The sequence below is a fragment of the Stigmatopora nigra genome, chromosome 10 (assembly GCF_051989575.1).
Source record: "Stigmatopora nigra isolate UIUO_SnigA chromosome 10, RoL_Snig_1.1, whole genome shotgun sequence".
Taxonomy (NCBI): domain Eukaryota; kingdom Metazoa; phylum Chordata; class Actinopteri; order Syngnathiformes; family Syngnathidae; genus Stigmatopora; species Stigmatopora nigra.
Window position 1 is genome coordinate 7590341 of NC_135517.1, and position 25411 is coordinate 7615751.

At 38.8% G+C, this 25411-nt stretch overlaps 3 protein-coding genes across 6 annotated transcripts; 1 reads left to right on the plus strand and 2 right to left on the minus strand.

Annotated features, from left to right (window-relative positions):
• The first annotated feature begins 3781 nt into the window (after window positions 1-3781).
• lhfpl5a (LHFPL tetraspan subfamily member 5a) lies at window positions 3782-5642 on the plus strand. Its single transcript, XM_077727361.1, has 3 exons — window positions 3782-4238; window positions 4874-5110; window positions 5233-5642. The coding sequence occupies exons 1-3, from the start codon at window positions 3836-3838 to the stop codon at window positions 5241-5243; spliced, it is 651 nt and encodes a 216-aa protein (XP_077583487.1). The 5' UTR covers window positions 3782-3835; the 3' UTR covers window positions 5244-5642.
• Window positions 5643-5728: 86 nt separating this feature from the next.
• Window positions 5729-12558, minus strand: srpk1b (SRSF protein kinase 1b). 3 transcript variants are annotated; one of them, XM_077727357.1, is made up of 16 exons: window positions 12404-12558; window positions 11857-11914; window positions 10705-10844; window positions 10502-10610; window positions 10228-10315; window positions 10047-10134; window positions 9591-9697; window positions 9323-9488; window positions 8946-8971; window positions 8653-8854; window positions 8219-8572; window positions 7936-8030; window positions 7625-7732; window positions 7334-7403; window positions 7125-7217; window positions 5729-6672 (listed from the first exon to the last, which is right to left on the minus strand). In XM_077727357.1, the coding sequence occupies exons 1-16, from the start codon at window positions 12414-12416 to the stop codon at window positions 6491-6493; spliced, it is 1899 nt and encodes a 632-aa protein (XP_077583483.1). In that variant the 5' UTR covers window positions 12417-12558; the 3' UTR covers window positions 5729-6490. The 3 variants fall into 3 exon arrangements, with proteins under 3 accessions (XP_077583483.1, XP_077583484.1, XP_077583485.1); XM_077727358.1 differs by lacking the exon at window positions 12404-12558 and adding an exon at window positions 11270-11697 and having other exon boundaries at window positions 11857-11892; XM_077727359.1 differs by lacking the exons at window positions 11857-11914; window positions 12404-12558 and having other exon boundaries at window positions 10502-10636; window positions 10705-10847.
• A 423-nt stretch (window positions 12559-12981) lies between these two features.
• mapk14b (mitogen-activated protein kinase 14b) lies at window positions 12982-25227 on the minus strand. Of its 2 annotated transcripts, XM_077725440.1 has the most exons (12): window positions 24787-25227; window positions 20382-20511; window positions 18005-18063; window positions 17340-17451; window positions 16938-16967; window positions 16702-16749; window positions 16357-16471; window positions 16207-16278; window positions 15610-15689; window positions 15433-15511; window positions 14701-14874; window positions 12982-14609 (listed from the first exon to the last, which is right to left on the minus strand). In XM_077725440.1, the coding sequence occupies exons 1-12, from the start codon at window positions 24900-24902 to the stop codon at window positions 14542-14544; spliced, it is 1083 nt and encodes a 360-aa protein (XP_077581566.1). In that variant the 5' UTR covers window positions 24903-25227; the 3' UTR covers window positions 12982-14541. The 2 variants fall into 2 exon arrangements, with proteins under 2 accessions (XP_077581566.1, XP_077581567.1); XM_077725441.1 differs by lacking the exons at window positions 20382-20511; window positions 24787-25227 and adding an exon at window positions 18648-18729.
• Window positions 25228-25411: the final 184 nt, after the last annotated feature.

Genomic DNA, 25411 nt, shown 5'->3' on the forward strand with positions numbered 1-25411 from the left:
GGGATTACAGATGTAACCCTTCGTTATGTTGCTGATATCTTCTTCAGTCAACTCAAAGTTGAGTTGAGCTGAGAATTGCAATGGTTCTACAATCAAGAGACCATGTGACAATTGCAATATGTGTACGTAAACATTGTGTCACTTCATTGTATCTGGATTCAACAAATGCTTAAAAAATATCTTCAAATGATGACAAACCTAGGTTGTTATTATTACTGGTTTCATAAGACATAAATACTGAATGACAGATGGATTTAACGGATGCAATTTTATGCTTAAATTGTGATACCCTATCTATCGTCCTGCCTTCTTTCTATAAGGGCATTCTGCACATCGTTTCTATGGAAATGGTCTTTAAAGCAGCCATGCAGGAGGAGACGTTGAGCCGGTAGAAAAGTCTCTTTGTGTTGACATACCAGATACATCCAAAAGGGATTGAAGGTGAAATGAAAAGCCTAAAAGATAGACTTTGTCTGATTTTCTCCTTTTCTGCATACATTTTAGCTAAGTCCTAAAACTATATCACTGGAACACACACACACACACACACACACACACACACACACACACACACACACACACACACACACAAACTGGCTTCAAGAAAATTTGGCGGACTAGAAATTGTGAATAAAAACCAAATGCAATAATGTGAAATTGTTAGATTTTAATGTTTGATTTAAACAAGAACAGACGACAGCTCAAAAAATTGAATGAAAGTATATAATTTTAAGGGAAAAATGTGTTAATTATACATTCAATGGCTCCAATCACCCCCCCCCCCCCAAAAAAAAAGGTGGGACAAGTAGCAATGTACGCAACCTAATGGTTTCATGTATTAGGGCAAGTTATACTGTTTTGGTTTTGCTATAATATTTAGACAAAAACATATTGAGTAATATAACCAAACATGTGCTTTGTTTAAAAATAAAATAGTTTACCTGGAAAAGGGAATTATTGTATCAGATGAGCTTTTAGTCTAGGTCACAGGAATTAGCTGGCAGGCAGGGATGGTGCATGATACATATCTTTGACTTCTACAGTCATTTTGTCTTTTGTTTTTGTTTTTTGCACAATGTGGGTTGAAAAATTGGTTTTGTTTCCGGGGGTGGTATTAGTAGTAATCTGTTTTTATTTTATCTTATGAACAAAATGGGTCAGAATCTGCAGTCAATATAGCAGCACAGTTATGACATCATAATATCATGTTTGAACCGATGTCACGACATCATTGAATTTAAGCAATTGCGACTATGTTGAGTGATGTCACGACCAGTGGATTAAACTATATTTCAGGGACACAGGTGACATGTCTGTGCTTTATTTATCATGTGAGATTTGTCCAAAAAGATGTTTCTGCTGTATATTATCATTTTTCTTGCTTGAAGAAGAAAAAAAATCTGGATTCATTGTGACCAAACTGATTTATGCTGACAAAAAGGAAATTGCATCCACATTATTTCACTGCAGCATTCTTTCGTGAGGCTTTTCAATACTGGGCAGGGTTTTTCTTTTTATGGCAGTGTATGGTATGCTGTGATAATACTCTATGATGGGTAAGGAAAAAAATATAGCTATTTGGATGTTTAATTTGGACCGCTGCACATTTTGCTCTATTTTCTATGTCAAACCAACTGGAAAGGAAACACAAGCTTGCAGGATTTGTTACCGACTAAGTAAAGAACTGACTTGAGAAGATCACATGAGTGTTATTTCATGATTTATTCTGGGTTTTCCTTGGTTAAGTTACAACACATTGTCAGCATATTTTTGCATTGTACATATAGTACATTAAATCATAGTACTATAACTCCATGAATGATCCCTATTACTTGGAGTTTGCATGCTCTTTTTTTTAGTTACTATTAATTTTATTATTAATAATTTGAATGGGTCCTCCTACTCATTTTCCCATTTGGTCTTCAGGTGAGAAAATTGAAAAGCCCCTCCCATACTGCAGCCGCTTTGACTGTTCTACTCAAATTTAAACTCACCCAACCATGCTAGTGTGGTCGCAACTATGAAAATGACAGTAGTGTTTTTTGTTTAGGAAAGTACACCCCATCCCCAAACTCATCTCACAGTATGTCTCAAATATTTTGATAAAAGGAAATGATAGGCCCCTTCAGTGCAATCATGCATACTGTTCACTGACATTTTGTTGGGTGAATAGTATTAACTTTACCCTTTCCACTATAGTACTTCTCATTTAGACATGATCCCTGGAAATCTGCATTATTTTAGAAACGTTTTGTGGCTTAAATTTAGTGGGAATCACTGACTTTCTTTCTATATTTACTCCTCTTCTGTGGTCCCCGCAAATATGCAAGCAACATTTTTTTCTGGGTATACGGTCATGCATTCTTCATCTACCACTGTCAGCAATCTTGTAAAATACATCTTTGAATGTTGGATCTTTTCCCTTTTAAGGACCAATATAGTTCTAGTGATTACAGAGCTTCCACACTGCAACATATAACTTTAACATAAGCAAAGAAATCATCAGATCCCAGGCTTGTTTTCATTTGCAAACAACTCACACACACATAAACCCTTACCCTATTCTCTGTAAATAAATTGGATTAGTGCTCCCGAAAGAAAAACAACAACAATAACTTGATTATAAACAGCCTCCCCCTCACCCTGGTGGGAAGCATCACTTAATAACGCTAAGTGCATCGACACGTCGGAGCATGCCCTATGCACAGTCATACATCAATTTGATACACTTCACTGAAGGATCGAGTGTAACAAAAAATATAAATCTCTATACAGTAAGCAACAAAGTAGAGGTGCGTAAATATTGTGTGTCACTTCCCAGGGAAAAATCAGCCTCATATAACATTATTCATCCATCCATGAAGTTTATTGTATGGGAGAATTGGCTGTTTAGGTTTTGGGGCTTGCTTGGAGGTTAAATATAATTATTAGTATGCATTAGAAAAGCTTTTTCAACGCAACATCATAATAAATGTGCATTATTTAGATCAGCAGAAGAACCATAAAACAATGTCAAGATTAAACAATAACTTCAGTATGTGGATGTATGTCATAGCCACTTCAAACTGTTTCCCTACTCAACATGAACTAAATATGTTACTCTACATGCCTAAAGTGTATCAAATGTATTTTCCAGTTGTTTTTGGTTCAAAGTAATAATGACATATTACAGTAAATTAACACAAACCTAAAGCTCTCTTTATAGTTCTGTGCTGCCATCTAGTGTTCAAAAGAAAAAATATGAATTTATGACAAAATTTTCTGAAACTAATAACATTAGATTAGATTAAACTTTATTCATTCCCGTATTTATTTACGATCTAAATAAATCACCATGTTCATAGTCTGTGTCCTACAACCGATGGCTGGGATAAGCTCCAGCATCCCACGACCCTGACAAGGTGAAGCAGTGATGAAAATCGATGGATGGATGGATGGATATTAAGAACCTTTTACTTTGTTATTGTTCCGAGGTGGTTATTTCGTTAAAGAAAATGCAGTAAAAACTAAATGTGCTTATTTAAAATAGATACAACTTGGTGGACAGGAGGTGCATTGTCACGTTTCAACTCAACTCAACTCGCATTTGATGATGTTACATCTCCAATGCTTTTCAACTCTTCCATCGATGGTGGCCACAGAGTTAAAAAGTGAATGAATGTGATACCACGCGAGTGAAAGTATCCACTGAGCCTGACCGCATCACTTTACCATCAATCATGCATGAGCCACACAAATGGGTCATTTATACAGAGGCCGAGCGCTCCTCTAAACACGCTCTCGGCCATAAAGCTGTCTTTGGGGTCCCGTCAACTCGGAACCACAGTCCACCACCATGTTACCGGCTCAAGAGGCTGCCAAGATCTACCACACCAACTACGTTCGAAATGCCCGTGCCGTGGGCGTTCTGTGGACCGTATTCACCATCACCTTTGCGGTCATCACAGTAGTGGTGTTCATCCAGCCCTACTGGATTGGTGACAGCGTCAACACGCCCCAGGCGGGTTACTTTGGCCTTTTCCACTACTGCATCGGCAACGCGCTCACCTCGGAGCTCACCTGCAAAGGAAGCGCCCTGGACTTCGGCTCCATCCCGTCCGGGGCCTTCAAGACGGCTATGTTCTTTGTGGGCATTTCCACTCTGCTGGTTGTAGGCAGCATCGTTTGCTTCAGCCTCTTCTTCTTTTGCAACGCGGGCAGCGTCTACAAGATCTGCGCCTGGATGCAGCTGGCCTCCAGTCAGTGAGCAAGCACACAATTTGGGGACAAACAGACATTAGGTTACAACACATCAGGCATACTTTCAATGGCATCCAATACAAAAAAAAAAGATTGAAATATATCCAATAGTGAGGTTGCAGAAGGGTCAAATGTCGTTCATATATATTACTAAATGAATGCTGAATCTAACCTATAACACATTCTTGTACTGGCTATTAATTATAGTCTCTCTGCATCATGAATTGAACAAATGTTAATTGTTCTTTAAGAATAGAATGCCTTCATTGTACCAGTACAACAAAATTGAAATGTGCAGTTGCAATGTCACCTTTCATTTTGTCACATAATACAAAATTGTAAAACGTTGTTTTCTTATTATTAAGTGGATATTGGTACTGTGGATTCATCTTAAATTCCTCAAAATATACTTTTATGTGAATTTAAGAATCCAAATCTGTCTATTGTTGTAACTCAGTGCCTTGCAGTATGCTCACCTATGACCAGAACTTTTCAAAATCTATAGATGGATGACAAATGTTGAAGATGCAGCATACCTGATAGGATAGCTTTCATTTGTCCGCTCAATTCTGCAGGCCATAACTAACCTCAGGGTCATTGCCCTCTTCTCTTGTTCCCCCCTTCTCCATGTCAGGCGGTTGCATGGTGATCGGCTGCATGATTTACCCCGACGGCTGGGACTCGGAGGAGGTGAAGCGAATGTGTGGCCAGCGGACCGACAAATACACCCTGGGCAACTGCACGGTGCGCTGGGCCTACATCCTTGCTATAATCAGCATCATGGACTCACTCATCCTGGCTTTCTTGGCATTCAGCCTGGGCAGCAGGCAGGACAACCTGCTGCCCGAGGACTTCCAAGTGGAGGAGAAAGGTACCAGTAATGAAGGGAGTATGCGATTGGACGTCATAACCTGAATCGAAGGGAAAAACAAAATGAGGATGAAGTTTATCTTGACCCGCAGTGACAATCTTCTGTTTCTGTCTCCATTACAGATAAAGCTTGAGCCTACAAAAGAATGCAGAAACAAGACTTGCACAAGTTAAATGCGTAAAAGTGGACCTTGTCTTCAGTGAACCATTTGCTCTAAACAGAATCCTATTTGAGGAAAAGCGTGAAGATTGCTTCCTTTGTGTGTTAATATATTGGATAACTTCATTGTAAGATAGTATTACACTTACTCTTAAGTCAGTTTGTCAAGCAACATAAAGTGATTCTATCATAAGACAATAAATGGCAGAGTTTTCAGCCCAGCATCACCAAGGTCCAAGACAGCAACAAGAGGTTGAAAAAAATAAAAGCCTGGAAAAAGAGGATGATTGCAAATCCAAAGGTGATGGAAATACAAATCATTTAACATATTATTTATTCTATTGAGAGTGCTGCAACAACTGGGAGTTACTCCATGAAGAGCAGTATGATTAAAACCAGACCAAAAACCACATTATTAGAAGTGCTTTGCGTGTGCCAGTATTAAGACAAAAACACAAATTACACGTTAATATTTTTTTTTATTCTTCAGCTAAAAGCGACATGACACAGAAACTACAGTATTGGCCAATTTATTGAGTCAAGAGAAGTGGGTTTAATGTACAATTTTTGAGTCAAGCTCATTGTCATGGAGTTAGAGAAAAAAAAATCCAGGGAACTGCTTGTGCTACGGAAGGCAGGGTCGTCATCCCGTGGTTACTAAAAATCTAGTGTCTTATTAAGTATGAATGCCATGGTAAAAGTAGTAACTGCATTGTGCCAAGCTAAAAACAAGAATATCAATAGCAAAATGTACAAAATCTAATCCTCTTCCATCTTCAAATTGTGTACAAATGTAGAAATGCTTAAACCTACATAGCTGGGACAAGAAGGCTTTTCTAGTCATTTCCATGGCAGTCAGCAAAAATGCACATATTGAATTGGTGTATTTGGATGGCTTTTAACAACTTAAGTCTATAAAAAGATGGCACTCTTAATGCAAAGGTAAACAGGACTGCACATTTTTGGCTTATTAGGGGTTTGAACAAATTGGTGATCTTATTTTCCAAGATTACCTAAATAACTGGTGATTTGGCCTGCTTCCTAGCTGGTGTGTGTGTACACATAGCATCTGAAGGCCATGTGCAGTCATATTATTCTGCCGGGAGGTGTGTTTTCAATTTTAGGCCTAGAATATTCACACGTATCCTGTGTGAGTGTATGTATATTTATGGTATATCTTTTACAATCACTTGCAGCAGTTTAGACTCAATGGGCTGCTCCTCATACCAACCACGCATGTGAGAGACACTGAGCAGCTGTAGCCCTTCTTTCAGGGACCAGGTCCAACATGGGCTGCAGGAAGCTGCTGAAGCAGTGAGCCTCTTCCTTGGACCACTCGTACTTCTCCATCAACACGTCAAACATGCCCCATGGCTTCAGCTTGGTGATCTGTCGCAGGTCACCTACAGTAAAAACGAAATTTCAAAAGTGAGAAAACAACATTGTATATATATATATATACAAGTAATTTTTTGTGGAGCATCTGACTTTCACTTAAATGTGCCACAACATATTGGTGGTGATAAGATTATTTTTAAAAAAATTAAAAAGATATAAAACAGAGAAAGGCACTGTAATGTCATTTGCAGAGCCATAGCATGCTCTTATACATTCTTGTTTAACTTAGATTTCGTTACAAAAGCCAGGCTTTAAATCTGTTATCATAAATCAGCACCCTTCAGCCCGACTCGGGTCTCCCGACTCGATTCCACACAAAAACTATGAAAATTCAGATTTTCTTCGGGCTCGTGCCTGCAAATCAAGTTAATTTGGCGGGTTCGGGTCAGGCTCCTAAACCCTTGGGCCTTGTTAGGCTTGATCTTTAGCTCCAGAGTGTGTGTGAGCATTTGTTTACCTTTCTTGGTGAAAAACACCTTGGAGTATTTGCCCGCCCTGATGAGCTTTCGTGGAACTTTGCCAAGCAGCTCAATGATCAGAGCTATGTGATCTGCAGGTAGACACGTGATACACAGGTCATCAAAGACATACTAAATTTGACCTGCTTTTAAGGTGTTACACGTCAAATGTTATCAATAATCATTATTAAGAGCAGAAAATAAAAACCTTCATCTTTGGAATAGTCTTCTCCTGAGTGGGGCTCAAACAAATAGTCTCCTGTTGCCAGTTCGAAGGCCTAAAAGGGTAGAAAACCATGACAACATTTAAATGTTAGCCCAAAATTTGATCTCATGTTACAACACACAACATGCCTGCTTGCCTACGGTAATTGAGAACTGCTATAGGGTATAGAATAATGTGCTGTTCACGTTTATGGAATATTACGGATCGTGCCCTTTTAGACGGTATTTTTCTGTTTGTAAAGTCATCCCAGGTGTTTGCATTTGTTTGACTTACCATGCAGGCAGTGCTCCAAATATCCGCCGGTGTGCTGTAGCCAGATCCGATCAAAACCTCGACTGAACGATACTGACGAGTCTGGATGTCGTCTGTAAAATGCTTGTGCTGCGTGCGGAAGGAAGAAATAGATTTTTCACAGAGGACATATTTATGATAAATGACATGAGTGGCTCATATAGGCACAGGATGATGCAAAAAGACAGGATGAAGTAGAAAAGTTAATTCTCTATAGCGACCCTTCATGGGACAAGCCAAACATGTATTTGTAGTAGTAATCCAATACAACTGTACAGTGATTTAAGACTCACCAACCAGCAGGCGTTTCCAAGGTCTGCAATCTTAACCTGCAACTTGTCAGCATTCAGAGGATCCAAGGGGTTTACTAACAAGTCAGTAGCCCAATCTGTTGAAAGACAAATGGAATAAGTGGGTAGAAAATAACACAAAACAACAGGGGAGACCAATCAGAAAGAGCAGAACTTTAGAGTAACAATAGCCAAGCGTTTAATAAGAAGGAAATGTTTTCGTTTCATTTAGAATTTTAGAAATCACACACAAACTAACTGTTTTGGCAGTTTTTGTCATCTTCACCTCGCGTTTTGTTTTCCACTTGAGTGTCCATCTCCTCTTCCTCCTTTGTCTTGGCTTTCTGCTGTGACTGATGTTCAGGGCACTCAGATGGACCATTAGAACTCTTAAGGTCGTGTTTGTGACATACTGTGTCAAGAGTCTCTGTTTTATCATCTACTTGGTTGGCATTCTGTTGGTCCTCAAGCTCTTCTGCTGACAGCTTGGTCCCACTTTGACTTTCCTGGCTCGCTTGACTCACAGGCAAAGAGGTGTGGCCGTTGCAGTTCATCTCCATGCAGCTTTCTTCTTTGACGGCACCCTCTGCGAGTACAGTCGGCTCGGATATCTCCTCGGAAAGCTTGATGGCGGGGGACTCTGTAACAAATTAAATCAGCAGCCACTTCATTATGTTCATCAAGAACAATAGAAGTATTGTTTTTGCAAAAATTACTCACCTGTGATAGAATGCTTTCTATCATTTTGCAACGTGGTCATCACAGAAACAGAAGCAGAGGAAATGTCCGATGCTATTTCCGTCGTGTCCTCCTCTCTCTCTTCTGCTTCTTTGTTGGCCGTTCCTTCTATTCCTAGCTGTGCTGCTTGCTTCTTTTGCTTTTTCTTGATTTTCTTCTTTTTGTTTTTGGACATTTTTCTCACCTTGGAAGACAGGACAAAAGAATAAGCACCCCCACTCTTTTAAGTACACATCCAAGACAGTCATTTTTTTGTAAGAACATGAAGAAAATACCTGTTCTGGTTGTGGCGCTGTACTCGCTGTGGGAAGAAAGAAAATCGGGGGGTTACATTAATAGAAAGGACATGAGCGATGCATCCATCACCTAAGTGGGCATTGACTCACGCCGGCATGTATTAACAGACTCGTGCAGAGGCAGTCTCCCACTCATCAAGCCAAGGTGCTCATTTACACATTGACAGTCAACTGTTTGACTCATAGCTAACTGCACCAATTTGCAATTTTAGTAGGGTTTAAATTGAATCTATGAATAAATATTTTCACTTCTGCCAAGTAACACTGAGAATATGGAACTGAGAAGGAAAACAATTTAAAAGGAAATTGTTGATCAAACAAAGGAAACTATTCATAGGAGGTAATTGAAGTCTAACCTGCAGAACCAGGCGGTGGTGCCACACCAGACTTTTGCCACTGTGTTGCTTCGACAGCCATTTTCTTGACATAAGCCTCATTGGCGGTCAGAAGAATGTTTTCTGGTTTTATGTCTGTGTGGATAATTTTACATTTTGTATGAAGGTAGTCTAAACCCTGAAGGACCTGGATAAAAAAGAAAGGTGGAGCACCATTAGGGTTAAACCAAAAAAAATAAAAAAACAGAGAAAATCAAGGTTTTTTTTTTTTTACTGTGTGCTACTGTACCTGTCTAATGATGCTTTTAACACATGGCAAAGGCAGGCCTTGATAATTTGATTTCATGATCCATTTTAGTAGATGGTATCCCAACACCTCAAACACCATACATACATCTGGTGTCATACAAGTCAAGGAAGAAGAGAAGGCAAGATTTGTCGAACCCTTTAAAGGTAAAACCTAACCCCATCAATACCTAGTGACTGCATATCCCATTTTATGTCAAATGTGGCCTACATGACCCAAAAAAGGGAAATGAAAGCATGTGGATGGCAGGTCTCAACTATAGCTTTTATATATTTTTATGAATACAATTCTGCAGCAAATTAATAAAATATGAAATAAAACAAAATTAATAATTCAAAATAAACTCTGGTAATGGCAGGGACACTATCTTTTTTTTATACAGACAAAATAACACTTAAAGGTCAAGGTCACATTAGCAAAATTTATAATAAAGGATACGAGTGCCATTCACGCCAGAAATTTTGAAGTCATCTAGAAGCTGCACCACTCTCTCCCTGTTAGGATCATCAGGGTCACTGTTTCGTACCTGGGAAAAAAAGGCAGAGACACAAGTATGAGGGGAGAATTGCCAGAATGAAAGCAAATAAAAAAATAAAAAAAATAAAATTGTCCATATTACAGATTTAAGTAGCTTGATCTCATCCAAAGCCGTTTCTGTGTAATGCTCAGCACTTTTTACAACCTTCATGGCTACGAAGCGCTTCTCCCTGAAAAGGTACAGATACAAAAACACACAACAGGAATTTTTATGACTATCAAAATCCAATGTAGGGCATGTATACCCAACATTTATTTGTATTATGTGTTATTCTTTAAAAGTAACCTAAGAATGGCAGTCAAAGATTTATTCTATGTGAGATCTAATTTATCTATGCAGTCACATGACAACTTACTGGATGTCCCAGGCCAGCCACACGGTGGAAAAGTGCCCCCAGCCAAGCTTACGGATCACATGGTATCTCCCATTGAAAAGATCCCCAATCTTCACATGGTGATATCCTCCTGACCGAACAATGATCATGCATGTCCTAGAATTGTGAGTATTCTTTCAAAATGTAAATTTTTTTTCCTATGGTTAACAGACTGAAATTTGTACCCTTGCAGTAGTCGCTGGGGTCTTCTTGCTCATCATCGTCAGACCCCAGGATCTCCTTTTCCTCATCCTGATCCTGATCGGGAATAGACAGGTCTGCCTTACTTGGTTTGGCGCTGCCACCACAGCTCTGAGGTTCTGGTCTGAAGGTTAAGAGACATAATAAGGTTGTGTCAGAGTGCATGGACAAAGAAAAAAGGGTATATTGGAAATAAAGTCAGGATGTGTGGTCACACCTGAAGGGCAATTTTCCATATTAAATAGCTACTAATATTCGAAATGGCAGCACTTAACTGGGGTTGGCACAGTTTCCCCCTCAAGCTACCCCTTAATTAACAAGCACATCTTTGCAATACTTTGGGCAAATTCAATTTGTACATGTGCGTTACGGTGCTCACACATACACACACACACACACACACACACTGATTGACAGCATTCAAACAACATATAAATGGCTGGGATCAAAAGAGAAAATGAAGATATGGTTCTCAAACAGGTAATATTCAACATGTGGACAGCATTTGAGAAAATCAAGACAAAATGGTTGTCATGTCCGCCTGCTTACCTGCAGGATGCACGGATCCCCATGGGATGTGTTGCAGACAAGAGGACAGGAAAGTGGAGGAAAAGGGCAGGTGTTCAAAAGAGATTCTCACTCCATCACCGAAGAGTGGAGGATTAAAAGAAAATCATTCAAATGCTATACAATGGATAGCAGAATTGAAATGAGAAGGGTGATCGGTTGTGTAATAGAACCGAAAGAGAGCTGAGAAAAGAAGGACTAGTGCTGGCATTCAGGACATCAGCGCGCACTCGCCCGCTTTTCCACCCTCTACATTGCTCTAGTTCTCTCCCTCTACCATTCTCTGACCGAGAAGTCTCCTTGGCTGCAGTCAGCCTCTGGCCCCACCCTCTGCATGAGCAGCTGAGAGATGATTGGGCAACACAGCTTAGCACTGCAATGCAGGTGAGGGACTGAACCATCCTCCTCTTCTATGGAATTGGAATTGTGTCAAAGAAGATCCAAACCAAACTTCTGGCATCAAACAAATCATCCTATTATATTATAAGCGGTCTAAGTGGTAGAAGAACTTGCATAAGCATTTGCCATTTGCAAACTTAGGGTTTGACATTTGTGATGTCTGAACTTACTTCTTTGCTGTCTTCCGGGGCTTTGCCCTTTTCTTCCTCGCTTGTAAAGCGAGTAAAGCTGCAGAAAAGGAGAATAACACTACATGAGTTAAAATCATAACAGTACAATTTTATGCTGACCAGTGGTTTCACCAACAACAAACAAGTGTAACCTATAAGGTCATACTTTTGGAGCAAAATGTATTACTATGCAAACGTTCACAGGTTCGTGGGAACAAAATAAACTTATTGGGAGACGCACAATTGTCTACGCCTTTCACTAGAACATAAGTCATCATGTGTATTTGTTTAGTGGATCGAGATGAGTTAATGACAGCAAATTCATTAAGAAAGTTTAAGCGCGCGATCTCGTGGATACAACTAGCATAAGGTTACAGGCCGCGTACAAGAAAAAGCGCATGGTGAGGGTCTAACTTTTACTTTCGACCCTACTCAAGAAAATCTGCGGTTTGTGACAAAGCCCGCCAGCCAGCGATATATTCGTAAAAGAGATCAATGATCATTTTTCAATAAAAATAGATACAAAAAAGTTACCAGTTTTACGTACGTTTACTTTCCATTGCGCCAAATCAGTGAGAGGGAGAGGGATGTTCACGAAACGTGGGAAATTTTAAAACTTAGCTTTTTCCATCGCAGGGAGCAGCGAGCATAGATATCGTATGTATGACCCAAGATGTCTGATGTGCGCTCTAAACCAATCGGGACAAGCGTTGTCTTTTGTCGGCACTTTTGCGCCTGTGCTGTTGACTGAGCGTGTCGTACTATTATGATTGTTTTCCATTAACCTCAATGATGCATTAAATTAAGTAAACACTTGAAATAACTATATTCTTTATAATGCCCAGCCTGAATCATAACTGCATTTATAAGCTTTTTTTTAAAATAACCAACCTGTTTGTTAGTGCATCGGCCTCACAGTTCTGGGGGCCTGGGTTCAAGTACAGGTCGGTCCACCTGTGTGGAGTTTTGCCTTTGTGGGTTTCTTACGGGTACTCCGATTTCCTCCCACATTAAAAAACATGCTTGGTAGGCTGATTGGACACTCTAAATTGCCCTTAGGTATGGGTGTGAGGGTGCGGCAAGACTTTAACACAATAATGTATAAAGTTGCAACAATTGTGGACATTTTCCCAGTTTCAAAAATAGTCTTTATTTTCTTCTGGTAGTATTTTACAGAAGGTATGTAAGAAATACCTTAAAATTAACAGTGGTGCCAGCAAAAGCAATAACCAATAATCAAATTACATGTTGACATGAGCAGGATTATTATCCTATCAAAGTCGTCAACATGAGACTTCAGCATCCAGTGAGTAAATACACAATTAAAGCCCATTAACATGTGCCCTTGAATGTGATGATTCAAATAAAAGTTGTGGTTCAAGCATTCTTGAGGAAAAGAAAATGACAACACGAGAACTTGATTCAACACACAAATTATACATGAAATCGGACAATGAAACAACAGCGAAAGATTGTGCACCCTTAACCTGAATCTCAAAATCACCCGCTAAGGAAACTACTTATTTGGCAAATATTTCTTAATATTGATTTGAACAATGTACTGAACATGTAAATTGTTTAGGGGCAGTAAATTTTAGCAGCCCAATAGACCTGTGCTTTTAAAACAATGGAATTGTTTTATTATTATTATTTTAGCTCTGATACAAGGTAACTGCAGCCATCTAACACTGTGATTATTAAAAAAAAATACATTGGGGTTTCTGGTGATGGGGAGTTTCCCATGAATAAAGTGAACCTTCATTTTTTTTAAAACATTTTCTCTCTCTCTTTTTAACAAATAACATTCTTTAACATCAATATATAAAATATACGAAAAGATCATAAATATAAGACAACTTGACATCCATAAAACAAACATTCAATGAACACTTATTTATAAAGCAATAGGATTTAAGCAAACTGTCATCTTGGGATGTGATGGATAACAGTTAAAACTTCTCAAGACATTATACCGTAGTGGTCCTGTAGAATGTTAAAACATGTTCAAACAATGTGTGAGAGCTAAAGTGCTAATGGGATATAGTGGGAACAAGCTGAAAAAGTATGAAAACCATACGTAAAGATGTTAGCAGAAGGACCATTGTATCAAATAAAAACAAAGTGTTAACTGTTACATATACTGTATAATTCCATCACACATACTGTATTCATTAAATAGGAAATCTCCTTTCATGCCAAATCACAGCATCCATACTATGGGTCTGATACAGTTACTGGCTTGTTTGAAGTACATAACTATAAACACTGCTTTTGTTGTTATTCTAAAACATTTCTATGTACAAAAATATGAAATTTGAAAAGAATACAGTTTATAAATAGTTCCTGAAAATGTTTCAATTCTGTCTTTCGATTATTATTTTCATTACCAACTAAATAGAAGCTGCTCCAATTCTCTGAATATATATAATAAACAAAACAATCTTACAAAAGAATTAGTTTTTATCGAAACTAACAACAAACAAAACAGCAAAATGTTGAGGGATGGGAACTACACAACACAGTCAAGTTTAGTCCCTGAAAATTACACCCGGAGATTTAAAGATGGCAGGCACTTGAACATTGTAATGGTGTTGAGGGAGTGTGGAGTCTGGTCGAGTGACACGCACAGATTTTTTAGATTTTGTCCAAGCGTGTTTCTATTTAATGAGATGTGCCTCCATCTCCTTAGGATTCCATCTCATCCCTGTCGAATGATGGTGGCTCAAAGCTGACCACCTCCTCGTAAGTTAATCCTATTGAATAGATTCAAAGAGGAGAAATACTTAAAAAACACATTCTGTCATAAGGAACTGCTTCCCAATGACCCTTAATGTGTAAACTTACTCTTCCACTCCTCAATTTCCAGCTCACGGCTTTCAAAGCTTTGGTCATAAGGTTCTGCTTCAGGTTCATCTTCCGGATCGTGGTACTGAGCAAAGTAAGTGTGAGCCAGTGCCTCAGATGCCGTGATTCGTTTGTCCGTGTCAAGCACCAGCATTTTCTCTAGCAAGTCCACAGCTAGAGCACGGGGCATAATGTTTCATGATATATTTGTTATATGTTCATTCACAATTAAAATACTAATATCGCTTTTAGGCCGTGTTTTGGACAACTACAGACACAAGACTAACAATAGCGACATTGTAAACTGGGGCGTAGTGCACACCTGCCAAAGTTTTCCCATATTTGAAAGTCAGATAGCCACAACAAGCTATTGTTTCCAATTAAGAAAATATCAAAATAATCTCTATGACATTATTAGAACTATAATAACCGTATGTCAGTAACAAAAAAAAATTGGAATTCGATTTTTTACTTTTTTTTTTTTAGTTTTTAAATGGAAGAGAAAATTTAAAAAAAAAATGTTCTTCTGTGTTATTTTATCTTTTGAGGAGTATGCTTCCGAAATACTCTAATAATACTTTTTAGCTACTTTACCCAACAGACTGACACTGAACAGTTTAACTGAACAGTAGCAAGTAACTTCCCCTGGAGGGACACAGTGAGGCATTTAAAGAATAGAAGGAATGAACGTTTTCCTCAAAAGAATAAAAAAAATAAATAAAAAAAACTTACCGTGAGGGTTCGCGCCGATGAATACATCTGCAAAGTTTCTCTTGGGCATGTGGGCCAGTGAGTTGATATAGTTCCTTGCCTTTAAATGGAAAAATAAAAGTCATATTGTGATGTGGAAAAATGAAATCTGACTACGTATTATGGATGTACGCGTATGTCGGACGTCAGAAGCCTCACCTCATGACTGGGCATCCTACTTATGAGGGAGGCTGGCGGTGTTCCCGTCAGGCGCATAATCTGCTGCAACTGGTTTATATCTATGGTGTCTTAAGTTAAGAAAACTGGTTAAGTCACTCACTTAGATGATTAATAACTTTGTCTCATGACCCCTCCCCCTCTCTCTATTTAGCCTATTTTCATTTATTAATGGGCCACTGTCAACTACATAGCATCCATTAAAGAGAATACAATACCGCCGAATAAACAAATTCATTTGTATGGCTTGTAATTGCGATGCTTTTGACTGTCATCTGCATTTCTGTACCCGCGCTATGTTCCACTTGGCTTCTGTGCGTGGAATCCTTGGTGGCAGGGAAAGAGAAAGATACACTATATCACAGAGACAATAGTTGTATCACTGAGTCATAAACCGCATGGGACTTTTATCTCATCAACGCACGCACAGTTGTTTCCAGCTCTCATTAGAAGTTCAGTCACACATCATGGATTCCTACCGAGTTTGGCAAGTCTCTACCTAGGACAAGTGCAGAAGTATACAGTACAAACTTCGCCACAATCCAAAAGATTGATAGTTGGAGTAGAATGAAAGGATACGATCAGTGCCAGGGAACAACGTTCGTCCGGTGAGAAGTTCAGCCATAATGCAGCCAACTGACCAGATGTCCACTAAAAAATAAATAAATAAATAAAGAAAGAGGAAAACAATAACACAAGACACAAGTCATAACATTTGCATCTGTGTACCTGTCATATTGTAGTGCATCCAGTTGAGCATGATCTCTGGAGCTCTGTACCAGCGAGTAGCAACATAGCCAGTCATTTCATCATCAGTGTGCCGGGCCAACCCAAAATCCAGAATCTAAATGTGCCAAACATTTGTGAGAAGCAGAAGAAATGCAAGATAAAGAAAACATTAACATGAAACTAATTTGTGATGCGCTATCTAATTGATCCGTAAACGAAATGTGTTTTTATGTAAGAGTTGTAAAAAAAAGGTTGCTTTTGCGAAGATTAGCCAGTTACCTAACCTGTGACCAGTGGTTATACAGCAGATTGTTGACAGTACTTAGTTTTCAATACAACACACACCTTCAACTCACAATCCTCGTTTACAGCCAGATTACTGGGCTTCAAGTCCTGGGGAGGAGAAAAGATAAACTCAGTGATGTGCGACGACAATGTAGCATCACAACACAAACAACATAGGAAATTTGATGCTGTGTTTATCTCTATAAGTGGGCCAAGCAGTATTGGACACATACACTTTAGGTTGAAATATGATCTCCATGCTTCTTAAGTAGTTATACAACAGCACCAGTACTTACTCTGTGGATGATGTCTGCAGAATGGATATACTGCAAAGAAAATAAGGATGAATTGAATTCAAATGCTTCCGAATTGGATTTCATTTCCAACATGTCATTAGTAGGAGCTCAGTTGTTTGTTCAACCATGTTCTAGTTAGCAGGGGCAAAACCTTTAGAATGTATCTTAACCAAATATTAAACTAAAAAAAAAAAAACACTGAATATGCAGTAATATCCTCCTGCAGCATAAATGAAGATGGAAGAGTTAGGTTTACATCCAAGTATAAAAAATATATGAGACAATTTATTGAAAATTGTGTTTGACCTTCACAGGTCAAATGAATCAATTGACGCTTTTATCTGCCTGTGTAACATTAAAACAATCAGCACTGTTTGACTACATGTCTTTACTCCGACCAACCTTAAGTCCTCGGAGAATTTGGTAGATCAGGAACTGAACGTGGTCATCTGTCAGCTTCTGACACTTCACAATGTTGTTGAGGTCTGCTCCCATTAAATGGGTGACCAAATAGCTGCAAAACAAAACCAGGCACTCTAAAGGAATCAACCAAACTTGCTTCTGTAACCCACAACTTGCCGTATTATACATTGCATTAGGCACTTATTGAAAGTATGCTTCATAATGATATCTACTAGCTATTATGATAATTCATTGTTCCATTTTTAGTCATGTACTTTAAGAAAACCAAAAAGATGGAGGGGAGGGGCTTTCTTTAGAAACACTGCAAAACATCTACAAAAGGCTCATTATTTAAGTGGGCCTAAGTGTATGTAATTGACGCATGTCAACGAGTAGACCCCCTTAACATTTAGCTATAGAGATCAAAAAGTACCACAAGCTTCATCCCACTTATCCATGACGTCAGAGACCCTGTACACACTCATTGGAGTAGTCTGCATGCGCACCCAAATGCAGGGTGCCAGATGGCTGTTGCCATGGAAACAATTCCAATGTGCAAAGTGCATCTGCTTAACCTACTTTTATCTTAAACACTATATATGTAAAAGGTATACTACTGTGTTCTACTGAACAAAAGTGATGAAGAAAAACACAGTTTGACTTACACGTCACTGAACTCTTCTAAGTTTGTTGCAGGAGTGAAAACATCTAACAGACCGATCACCTGAAGGGAGAAAAAAACAAGGGGTAAAGATCATGTTTACACACATTATATGTAGAACACCTTAAAAGATTTTTTTTAATATCCTGATTTTAATTTGCTTAGCAACCAAATGAGCTATTGCCTTGTGAAGCAAAGTTATAGTGGTCTGCAGTTTTGCTTGTGTGTTCTAATTCATCATATAAAATGGGTTTGGCAAACAAAACCATTATGGCAGGAAGGAACAATTCTTCATCCATGAAATACACAGTGTATTTATAATAACACTGTGATGAATGATATTCATCAGCAGTATATAATAATATACTACAGCCAAGCCAAGAAACAAATTAAAATTGGTTGTCTAATAGCATCATAACACCTAAATAAATATACATGGTCATGTATACATGTGGTGTGCAACAAATTTTCTACATGCACTTGACACAAAAATCAGATAAGAACCGTATAAGAAAGACCTCACATTTAGTTAAAGAGACCAAAAAGTGCAATTAGCTTCATCCCGCTTCTCTATGACGTCACCCACAAACGTTACTACATATATTTTTAGATACCAAAATATTGATTATAATATCAGCGATTGCTACCTTAGTAAATTGTGTTTCATAAAAAGCCAAGAAGGAGGTCATATGGGGATGTTGAATCGAAGCCCACCTCCCCTACCCCCTCCAAAACAGAGTGGCTTGGATAAGCACAGTGCGATATTATAAAAATAAAAAAAACATATCTGTGCCATAGCTGCTCACTGTGAGTCCACCCACAGATTTGATTGGTAGGCTACAGTCACAACAAATCTCTGGTTGGTCGTTACTAGCTTTCCATGCTCAAAAACCTTGTAGTCTCTTGGCAACAGCAGAAAGAAAACAGAATCTCTCTATTTGACTGTACAACAAAAGCGAAGTAATATAACACTGATGAATTTAAAACACGTAGTCAACAAAACACTGGATACACCTTTCTGTATTACGATGAAAGAATATGCCAATATGCTTGAATACAAATTACACACATGCCATATTCCCTCATCTGGTGGCCAACAATCATTTGTTTAGTCAGCTGCAGATCGGCCCAACATCTATTAAAGTTCACACTGCTATTGGGGCTGAACTATAGAACAGAAAGGAAACTACTTTCTGCAAAATATTAGTGTTTTTTTTCTGTCCATCAATAAGGACCATTTGTGAGGTCATAGACAAAGCCTCAAAATGTCTGTTATAGTTGGGGTACGGAACCTATGGCTCGGGAGCCATATGTGGCTCTTTTGATGGGTGCATATGGCCCTCCGCTAACCTGTGAGGTAAAATACTCAATGATTAGGCAACAGTGTAGTGTGGGTCTAGACTGTTTTCGCACCCAACTCATCCCACCATGCCTTTGTGCACTAAAAAAAGTACATAGCATTGCCTAAAGTGCACTTTTTTTACACTTGAGTTAAATAATCATTAACTTGATGCCTCCAAGTACTTTGGTTGGCAACTAAGTAAAGCATACTTAGTGCGCTTCTCTTTTGAGAGGTGGAAGAAATCGGGTCTGATGTGACGTCTGTTTATAAAAGGCAGGGCGTGATCTTAGTAGAAATAGCAGTCAACTGTTGGAACAGTAGCTGAACAAGAACATTGATTTTGTGCAATGCCACCAAGGAAAGAGCTTGTGTAGAAACTGGAACTCCTTTTGTAAAGCTTATGTTATGTTGTTTCTGACAGGGAACCTGCACAGACTAGCCAAAATCAAGGGTTGTCATGACACTGCTTCTCTACAGAACCTTTTCACAACATGAGGAAGTGCAGTTCTGCAACAAGATTTGAAGTGAAGATCACTACTTTTGCATTCCTCTTCAGCAAGAGCCTACTAGTAAAAACGACTCACCCATAGTTCCCCAAATGCCACAGATGAATGGGATAATGCAATGATATAGACTGTATATTCTATAAGGATATTCATAAATCACTTTCAGTGCAGCATATATCCATTGCCTGGAGTTGTTTGAGAAGCTACTGTGATTATGTAACTTCAAGTGGTCAATGTGGAAGTAGCACAGTCAGTCTAAAAGTGTGTGGGCAAGTGTCTGCAGGTGATTTAGCTTTTTAAAAAAAGAAATCTTGCATGCAGTGGTTTAAAATTCTGCTTTTGACACATCATCAGATGCATATCCATATGCAGTACATTGCTGGAAGAATCTCTAAACAATGTATGTAGTAATAGAGGCAAAGTACCAGTGTAGGCTTATCATCTCTAAATTGTGGATAAAGATTAAATCTCACTTACCTTGAGCCCACAAACCATTTTTCAAGTAAATTATAAAATAAAAATCATAAACTTACGTTCTCATGTTTCATGTGTTTAAGCAGTCGCAGCTCTCTGTAAGTTCTCTTTGCATGGATGATGGATTGGAACGGCCTGGACAACTTCTTCACTGCTACCTTCAGCCCCATCTTCACATCAAATGCTGAACTATAAGACACACAATAAAGTGGAAAGGGGTATAATGGTCACTGTAACAATGTGAATGATATCAATTGAACAACATTTTCACCGGGTCAACAAAGTGTGATGAGAAGATGTTGGCTGTATTTTCATTTTCCAACTCCTTTTTTGGTGGATTAGCTGTTTATTCACAATTTTGGAAAAATAGACACTTGTGTGAAAATAACAGAGCAGTACATAGAATATACACATATATATTTTTTTTTATTTCACCACAACACAAAAAAGTACCAAGACAGGAAAGTTAAAAAATGACTGGACCAATTCAAACATACCAATTTTGTAATCAGAAAACTATCTATTACTCTTTTAACTGTAGTGAGGAGGTCTGCCAAAGTGGGCAACATCCTTGACTGCGAGCGTTAGGATCATGAATCTTGTGCAACTCTCTGCGATATCATCAAAAAGTAGCCAAAACAAAAATGAGTGAGCCAAAGTGGAACACAAACTCCAAAATGCCAAATAAAGACAATAAAGCAGAAGAGAAGACACAACTGAGGCAGATGGGGAAGGCCTGCATTGCCTGCAATAACTAAGTCAACATGACCCTCTTATAATAACTCACATTCCTCCTGGATTGACTGGTTATGCCGCATTACGTACAGACTAAGAGATCTGGCGCAGTCTGACAAGGCACACGTTCAGACACCGAGCAGGGGAATCTTCACACCCACATTTAGCGTTGAAATCTTAACTGCAAAACTATCTGCACCAGAAACCCAGTCTGTGTGACAGGAAAGTTCAATTATATTTCACTATATGTATCCAAAAATAGAGTGATGTGAACACATACAAATGCGGGCATCAGTTTATTGAGATGCGTCACTGTACTACTGAATGATGTTCCAAAACAGCCACATTAACAACAGTGAGATAATAGGAATGTTTTTCTTCTTCCGCTCTTAAGCACAAGTGAGCTAATCACATACAAACAATGAACTTTATGTCTCAAAGCCTTTTGACTGGCCTTTTTGTGGAAAACCAATTCGGACAATAATAATAATAATTTACAAAGCAGCATGTTCTTTTAAAAGTACTGGTGAGTTACAGAACAAACAAGACAGGCCTGAGCAAACAGCATTCAATTAGTCGGTAATAAAAATGGAGCCCAAAGCAGTCATAAAAGTTCAAAAAGAAAAATGATATGGAAGAATCCGTTGTTAAAGGATGGATATGTTATAACACCTTTTTATTCTTGTTAGCAAATTTCCATCTAAAAGTATATTATGTCGCACTAGAGAGTGGCACCTTCCTTAAGAAATCCTCCCCTTCCTGGAAAAACAAGCAAGCATTATTATTGTTGCCATAATGACTACTGAACAGCCTTGAACTGACCTCACCGAAGATTAGATTGCAGTTATCCGAAACTGCTGTCAAACTAAAAAGATGGCACAACCTCCCCCTAACAGTCATGAAAATGAATGCTGGCTGGATATAAAAGTTCCACTGAGCATGTTTCACATTTTATTTATGTCTGCAGTAGATCTTCAGGTGGGACATCTGCACACAACCATCTCTTCAATCTGATGTAGCCCAGGGGTTCTTTAACCTTTCCCACTACTAAACTGAATTATGTGTTGACATTTTTCATTCATATTTGATAACTAAATCAGTGAAGTGCAAATGAAATGATTAAAATATTTTTCAAACCATTAAAAGAATTGCAAGTGGCTGTAAAACAACACAATTCGGAGAATAAGGAGATAATTAATTTCAATGTATAAAGAAAAACAAATGACACATTCCTTCTTATGTTACAAACTTTTAGAGGAGGGATGGCTGTGAGCGTGAATGGTTGTTTATTTTCTTGTGCCTAGCGACTGACTGGCTACCAATTCAGGGTGCACCCCGCCTCAAGCCCAAAGTCAGCTGGGATAGTCTCCAGCACCCCTCACCCTAGTGAAGATAAAGCAATCCAGAAAATGAGATGAGATACTTAGGGAGATTTAAGTCAATTTTCACACAAAATGGATATCTTTAACTTTAATAAACTGTAACATGTACAAGAGTCTAAACTGTGTCTCACCTTGTCTTATTAACAATGGAAAGAACAATGGAGTAAATTGGACTCACTGTTATTGGTACCAGTAATATCATTTGTTTATGACAGGAACTAAGCCGAACTGGCATGACAATTAAAAAAAACAATAATAGCACACAAAAGGCAATTAAACAAGAAGCAGAACAAGTTGTTCCTGTGCATCAGCAACGATGCTCTGTACATCATGTGCTGTTGGGTTCCACATTTAGAAACCTTGGTCTAGTTTTTTCTTAGCTCTAATCGTTAAAAGACAGTGATAATCAGAATATGATAACGACTATGTACTTAGTCAAAATGTTTTATTTTAATAAAATAACCAACATCAGACTGTGCAAAGAATGTTACAGAGTGAAAAATAGAAGAATCTGGTGTCATTGATGACTGAAGATTTAATACACACACGTGGCTTCGCCTTGGGCGTCTGTAAGTGGACCACATGGCGCTGAGAAATGTGGGGGTGAGAAAATGGAAGCACTTAGCTCATATTCTAACATCATATTGTTTTTGAGTGCTGTTGACAATTTTAGATACTGCACTTTGCAACCTTGAACATCCACACAATCCTTCACATTGATACTACCAAAACAGTTTGCAGTACAAATTGTGTGCATGTCATCCTCTTTAAATCCAATTGCTTCAAGCATCAAATGATATAGGAATGGACAGGAAGTTTTTTTTTGTTGTTTCTTGCTTCTGGTTGCTGTGCTTTTGTCTTGTGTTCCCACTGTAAAGCGCTTTGGTTCACATCTGTTGCAATCAGCAAAAATGTTGAATACCTTTGTTATTACCATCTGTTTTGTCATGTAGTGACAAAGAATTCTTCCAACATATAATTATTATTATTAATGATGCCTTATGCCTATTTACTATCCATTTTTTTTCACAAAATAAACGGATGTAGTCTACTGGTTGTGAAAAGACTGCAAATTTTGCAGCTTTTCGATCCCAAAACACCGTCTCAGCTTTAATTGCGTCAGTTTGCAATGATCCGTTTTTCCACTTGAAAAAGGCATGTTCATTTTTCTCTCATTTCTAGCCATGTGTGCTCAAGGTTTAAAGCAAGGATGCAATGATAACACCACTGGACCACCCATGTTGGCTTTTCTACTTGTATTCCAATGAAAATAAATAAATAAAAACGGTGATACAGTGATATGTCAAGCAGTATGACATAAAGTAACAAATATTTGTTACTGTATTTTACTTATCAGTGACTGTTGGGAGACAAATATGGAAAATGGATTAGAGTGACTCCTTTAACAAAGTAGATTTCATTATTTACTAGCACTACCAACTAAAAGTAAAACTAAAAATAAAGGCTTGAAATCAGCCCTTCTAGTTTTATTATTGTCTATATTTCTACTCAAGTACAGTGTACCAAAACAACAAATCTGAAACCTGCAAGTGTGACTACAAAAAAATATTTTACAAATGCAAATACCAACTTGCACAAACTATACAAGCAAATTATTTCTATCCGTCCATCCATGTACTCCAACTTATCTGAGGCAACAGAATTCATTGTAAACTGCTTCACAGATGTACATAATGTTTGGCATAGTTGCAGATTTTGTAAAATGTAACCTCGAATGGAGAAATCAACATCTCGGTGTGAGAAGGCAGTTATTATTTTTTTTTTTTTGCAAAATGATGTCACTCCCTACACACCGAGCATCAAGTGAACTAAAGCACAAGTACAGAACTACTTGAAGTGCCATGAGAAGATTTTGTGATGACTAAGAATTTTGCACCTCACCTTGGGACAGTGAGTCATGGGTGTACTCCATAGGGTGACATCATTCTAGAGTCATCACCATGCTCTTTTTTTCAGCCCTCCTATTCAAAGCCCTCACTGTGCACGAGGGGGCCACTTTTACTTACAGCAAACCACGTGACCTCATGGTGTTCTGCAGCTCGGCTGCACCCAACTGGAAAAATGCATTATGCATGCACAGCGCCGTTGCATTGGTGTTATTGGACAGCTTGTTGCAAGTACAGCATGGCTTGGGACACAATTGCAGTGTCCTAAACTGGAATGGCATATGAAAAGGATGAAGCACCATGCACATGAAAGAGTATAGCAAGCTGCACAATCGGAACTTGGTCGATTCGGGACACAGGTGTTGAAAGGATGAGTAACCAGGGAGGGTGCACGCTCCATTTTCACCATTAAGAAAAGGTTCAGGAATGCGTATGCTTACCAAACAGAACCGTAGGCACCAGATCCGACGGGAGACAGGTTCTGATACCGCTCCGGGACCTCCCACATTGTTTTGTTGAGCTCCTGCCGGTAAAAAGTGGGTCTCTCCTGTGACATTCCTGCGGATTTCGATAACTCCGCAGCGAGGGGAAACTTGTGCCTTCTCCTCCCCGAGTGGCACCCACGACGAGACTAGGTTACTCTATCTATGGTGATAATTGGACAAAAGCTGACGCTTATTCTGGAAGCCAACTAAGGGGCGCCCCGTGGTGCAAAATGGTTTCCAAAGAAAGCTCTTTGCACCTTTTCGCCGGGGGTTAAGTTCCTCTTCCAAGCGCTGGGGACGGTTGCAAGAGCAACGACTGGATTGTTCGCCCTCTTTCGTGTTCTGCTTGGCATGCGGAAACGTGAGCGCGTATTTGTCTTGGTCACAGCGCGCTCCCGGCTCGTAGGTCTCGCGAGAACTTCGGTGTCATCGCGTAAACAAGGTCAGCTACATATATATGCCACATAAAGATGAAGCTAGATGCAAAACGTTTGAGTTGACGGGGTTTTATTTTTTAATAACATGACTATGGCTCAGGTTAGAACTGGGGAAAAATATTGTTTTAAATTAACTTCTAACT

Excerpts from the sequence above, each read along its gene's own strand:
- srpk1b (XM_077727357.1), bottom strand. Across the intron at positions 10,135-10,227 it reads AGATCAAGCTACTTAAATCT|GTACGAAACAGTGACCCTGA; the intron begins GTAATATGGACA and ends TTTTTTTCCCAG. Across the intron at positions 9,698-10,046 it reads TTCTGGCGTGAATGGCACTC|ATGTATGTATGGTGTTTGAG; the intron begins GTATCCTTTATT and ends GTATGACACCAG.
- lhfpl5a (XM_077727361.1), top strand. The coding sequence starts at position 3,836 with ATGTTACCGGCTCAAGAGGCTGCCAAGATCTACCACACCAACTACGTT. Across the intron at positions 4,239-4,873 it reads CTGGATGCAGCTGGCCTCCA|GCGGTTGCATGGTGATCGGC; the intron begins GTCAGTGAGCAA and ends TCTCCATGTCAG.
- mapk14b (XM_077725440.1), bottom strand. The coding sequence starts at position 24,902 with ATGTCACAGGAGAGACCCACTTTTTACCGGCAGGAGCTCAACAAAACA. Across the intron at positions 17,452-18,004 it reads TTAGAAGAGTTCAGTGACGT|CTATTTGGTCACCCATTTAA; the intron begins GTAAGTCAAACT and ends TTTGTTTTGCAG. Across the intron at positions 14,875-15,432 it reads CATCGGCGCGAACCCTCACG|CTGTGGACTTGCTAGAGAAA; the intron begins GTAAGTTTTTTT and ends CCCGTGCTCTAG.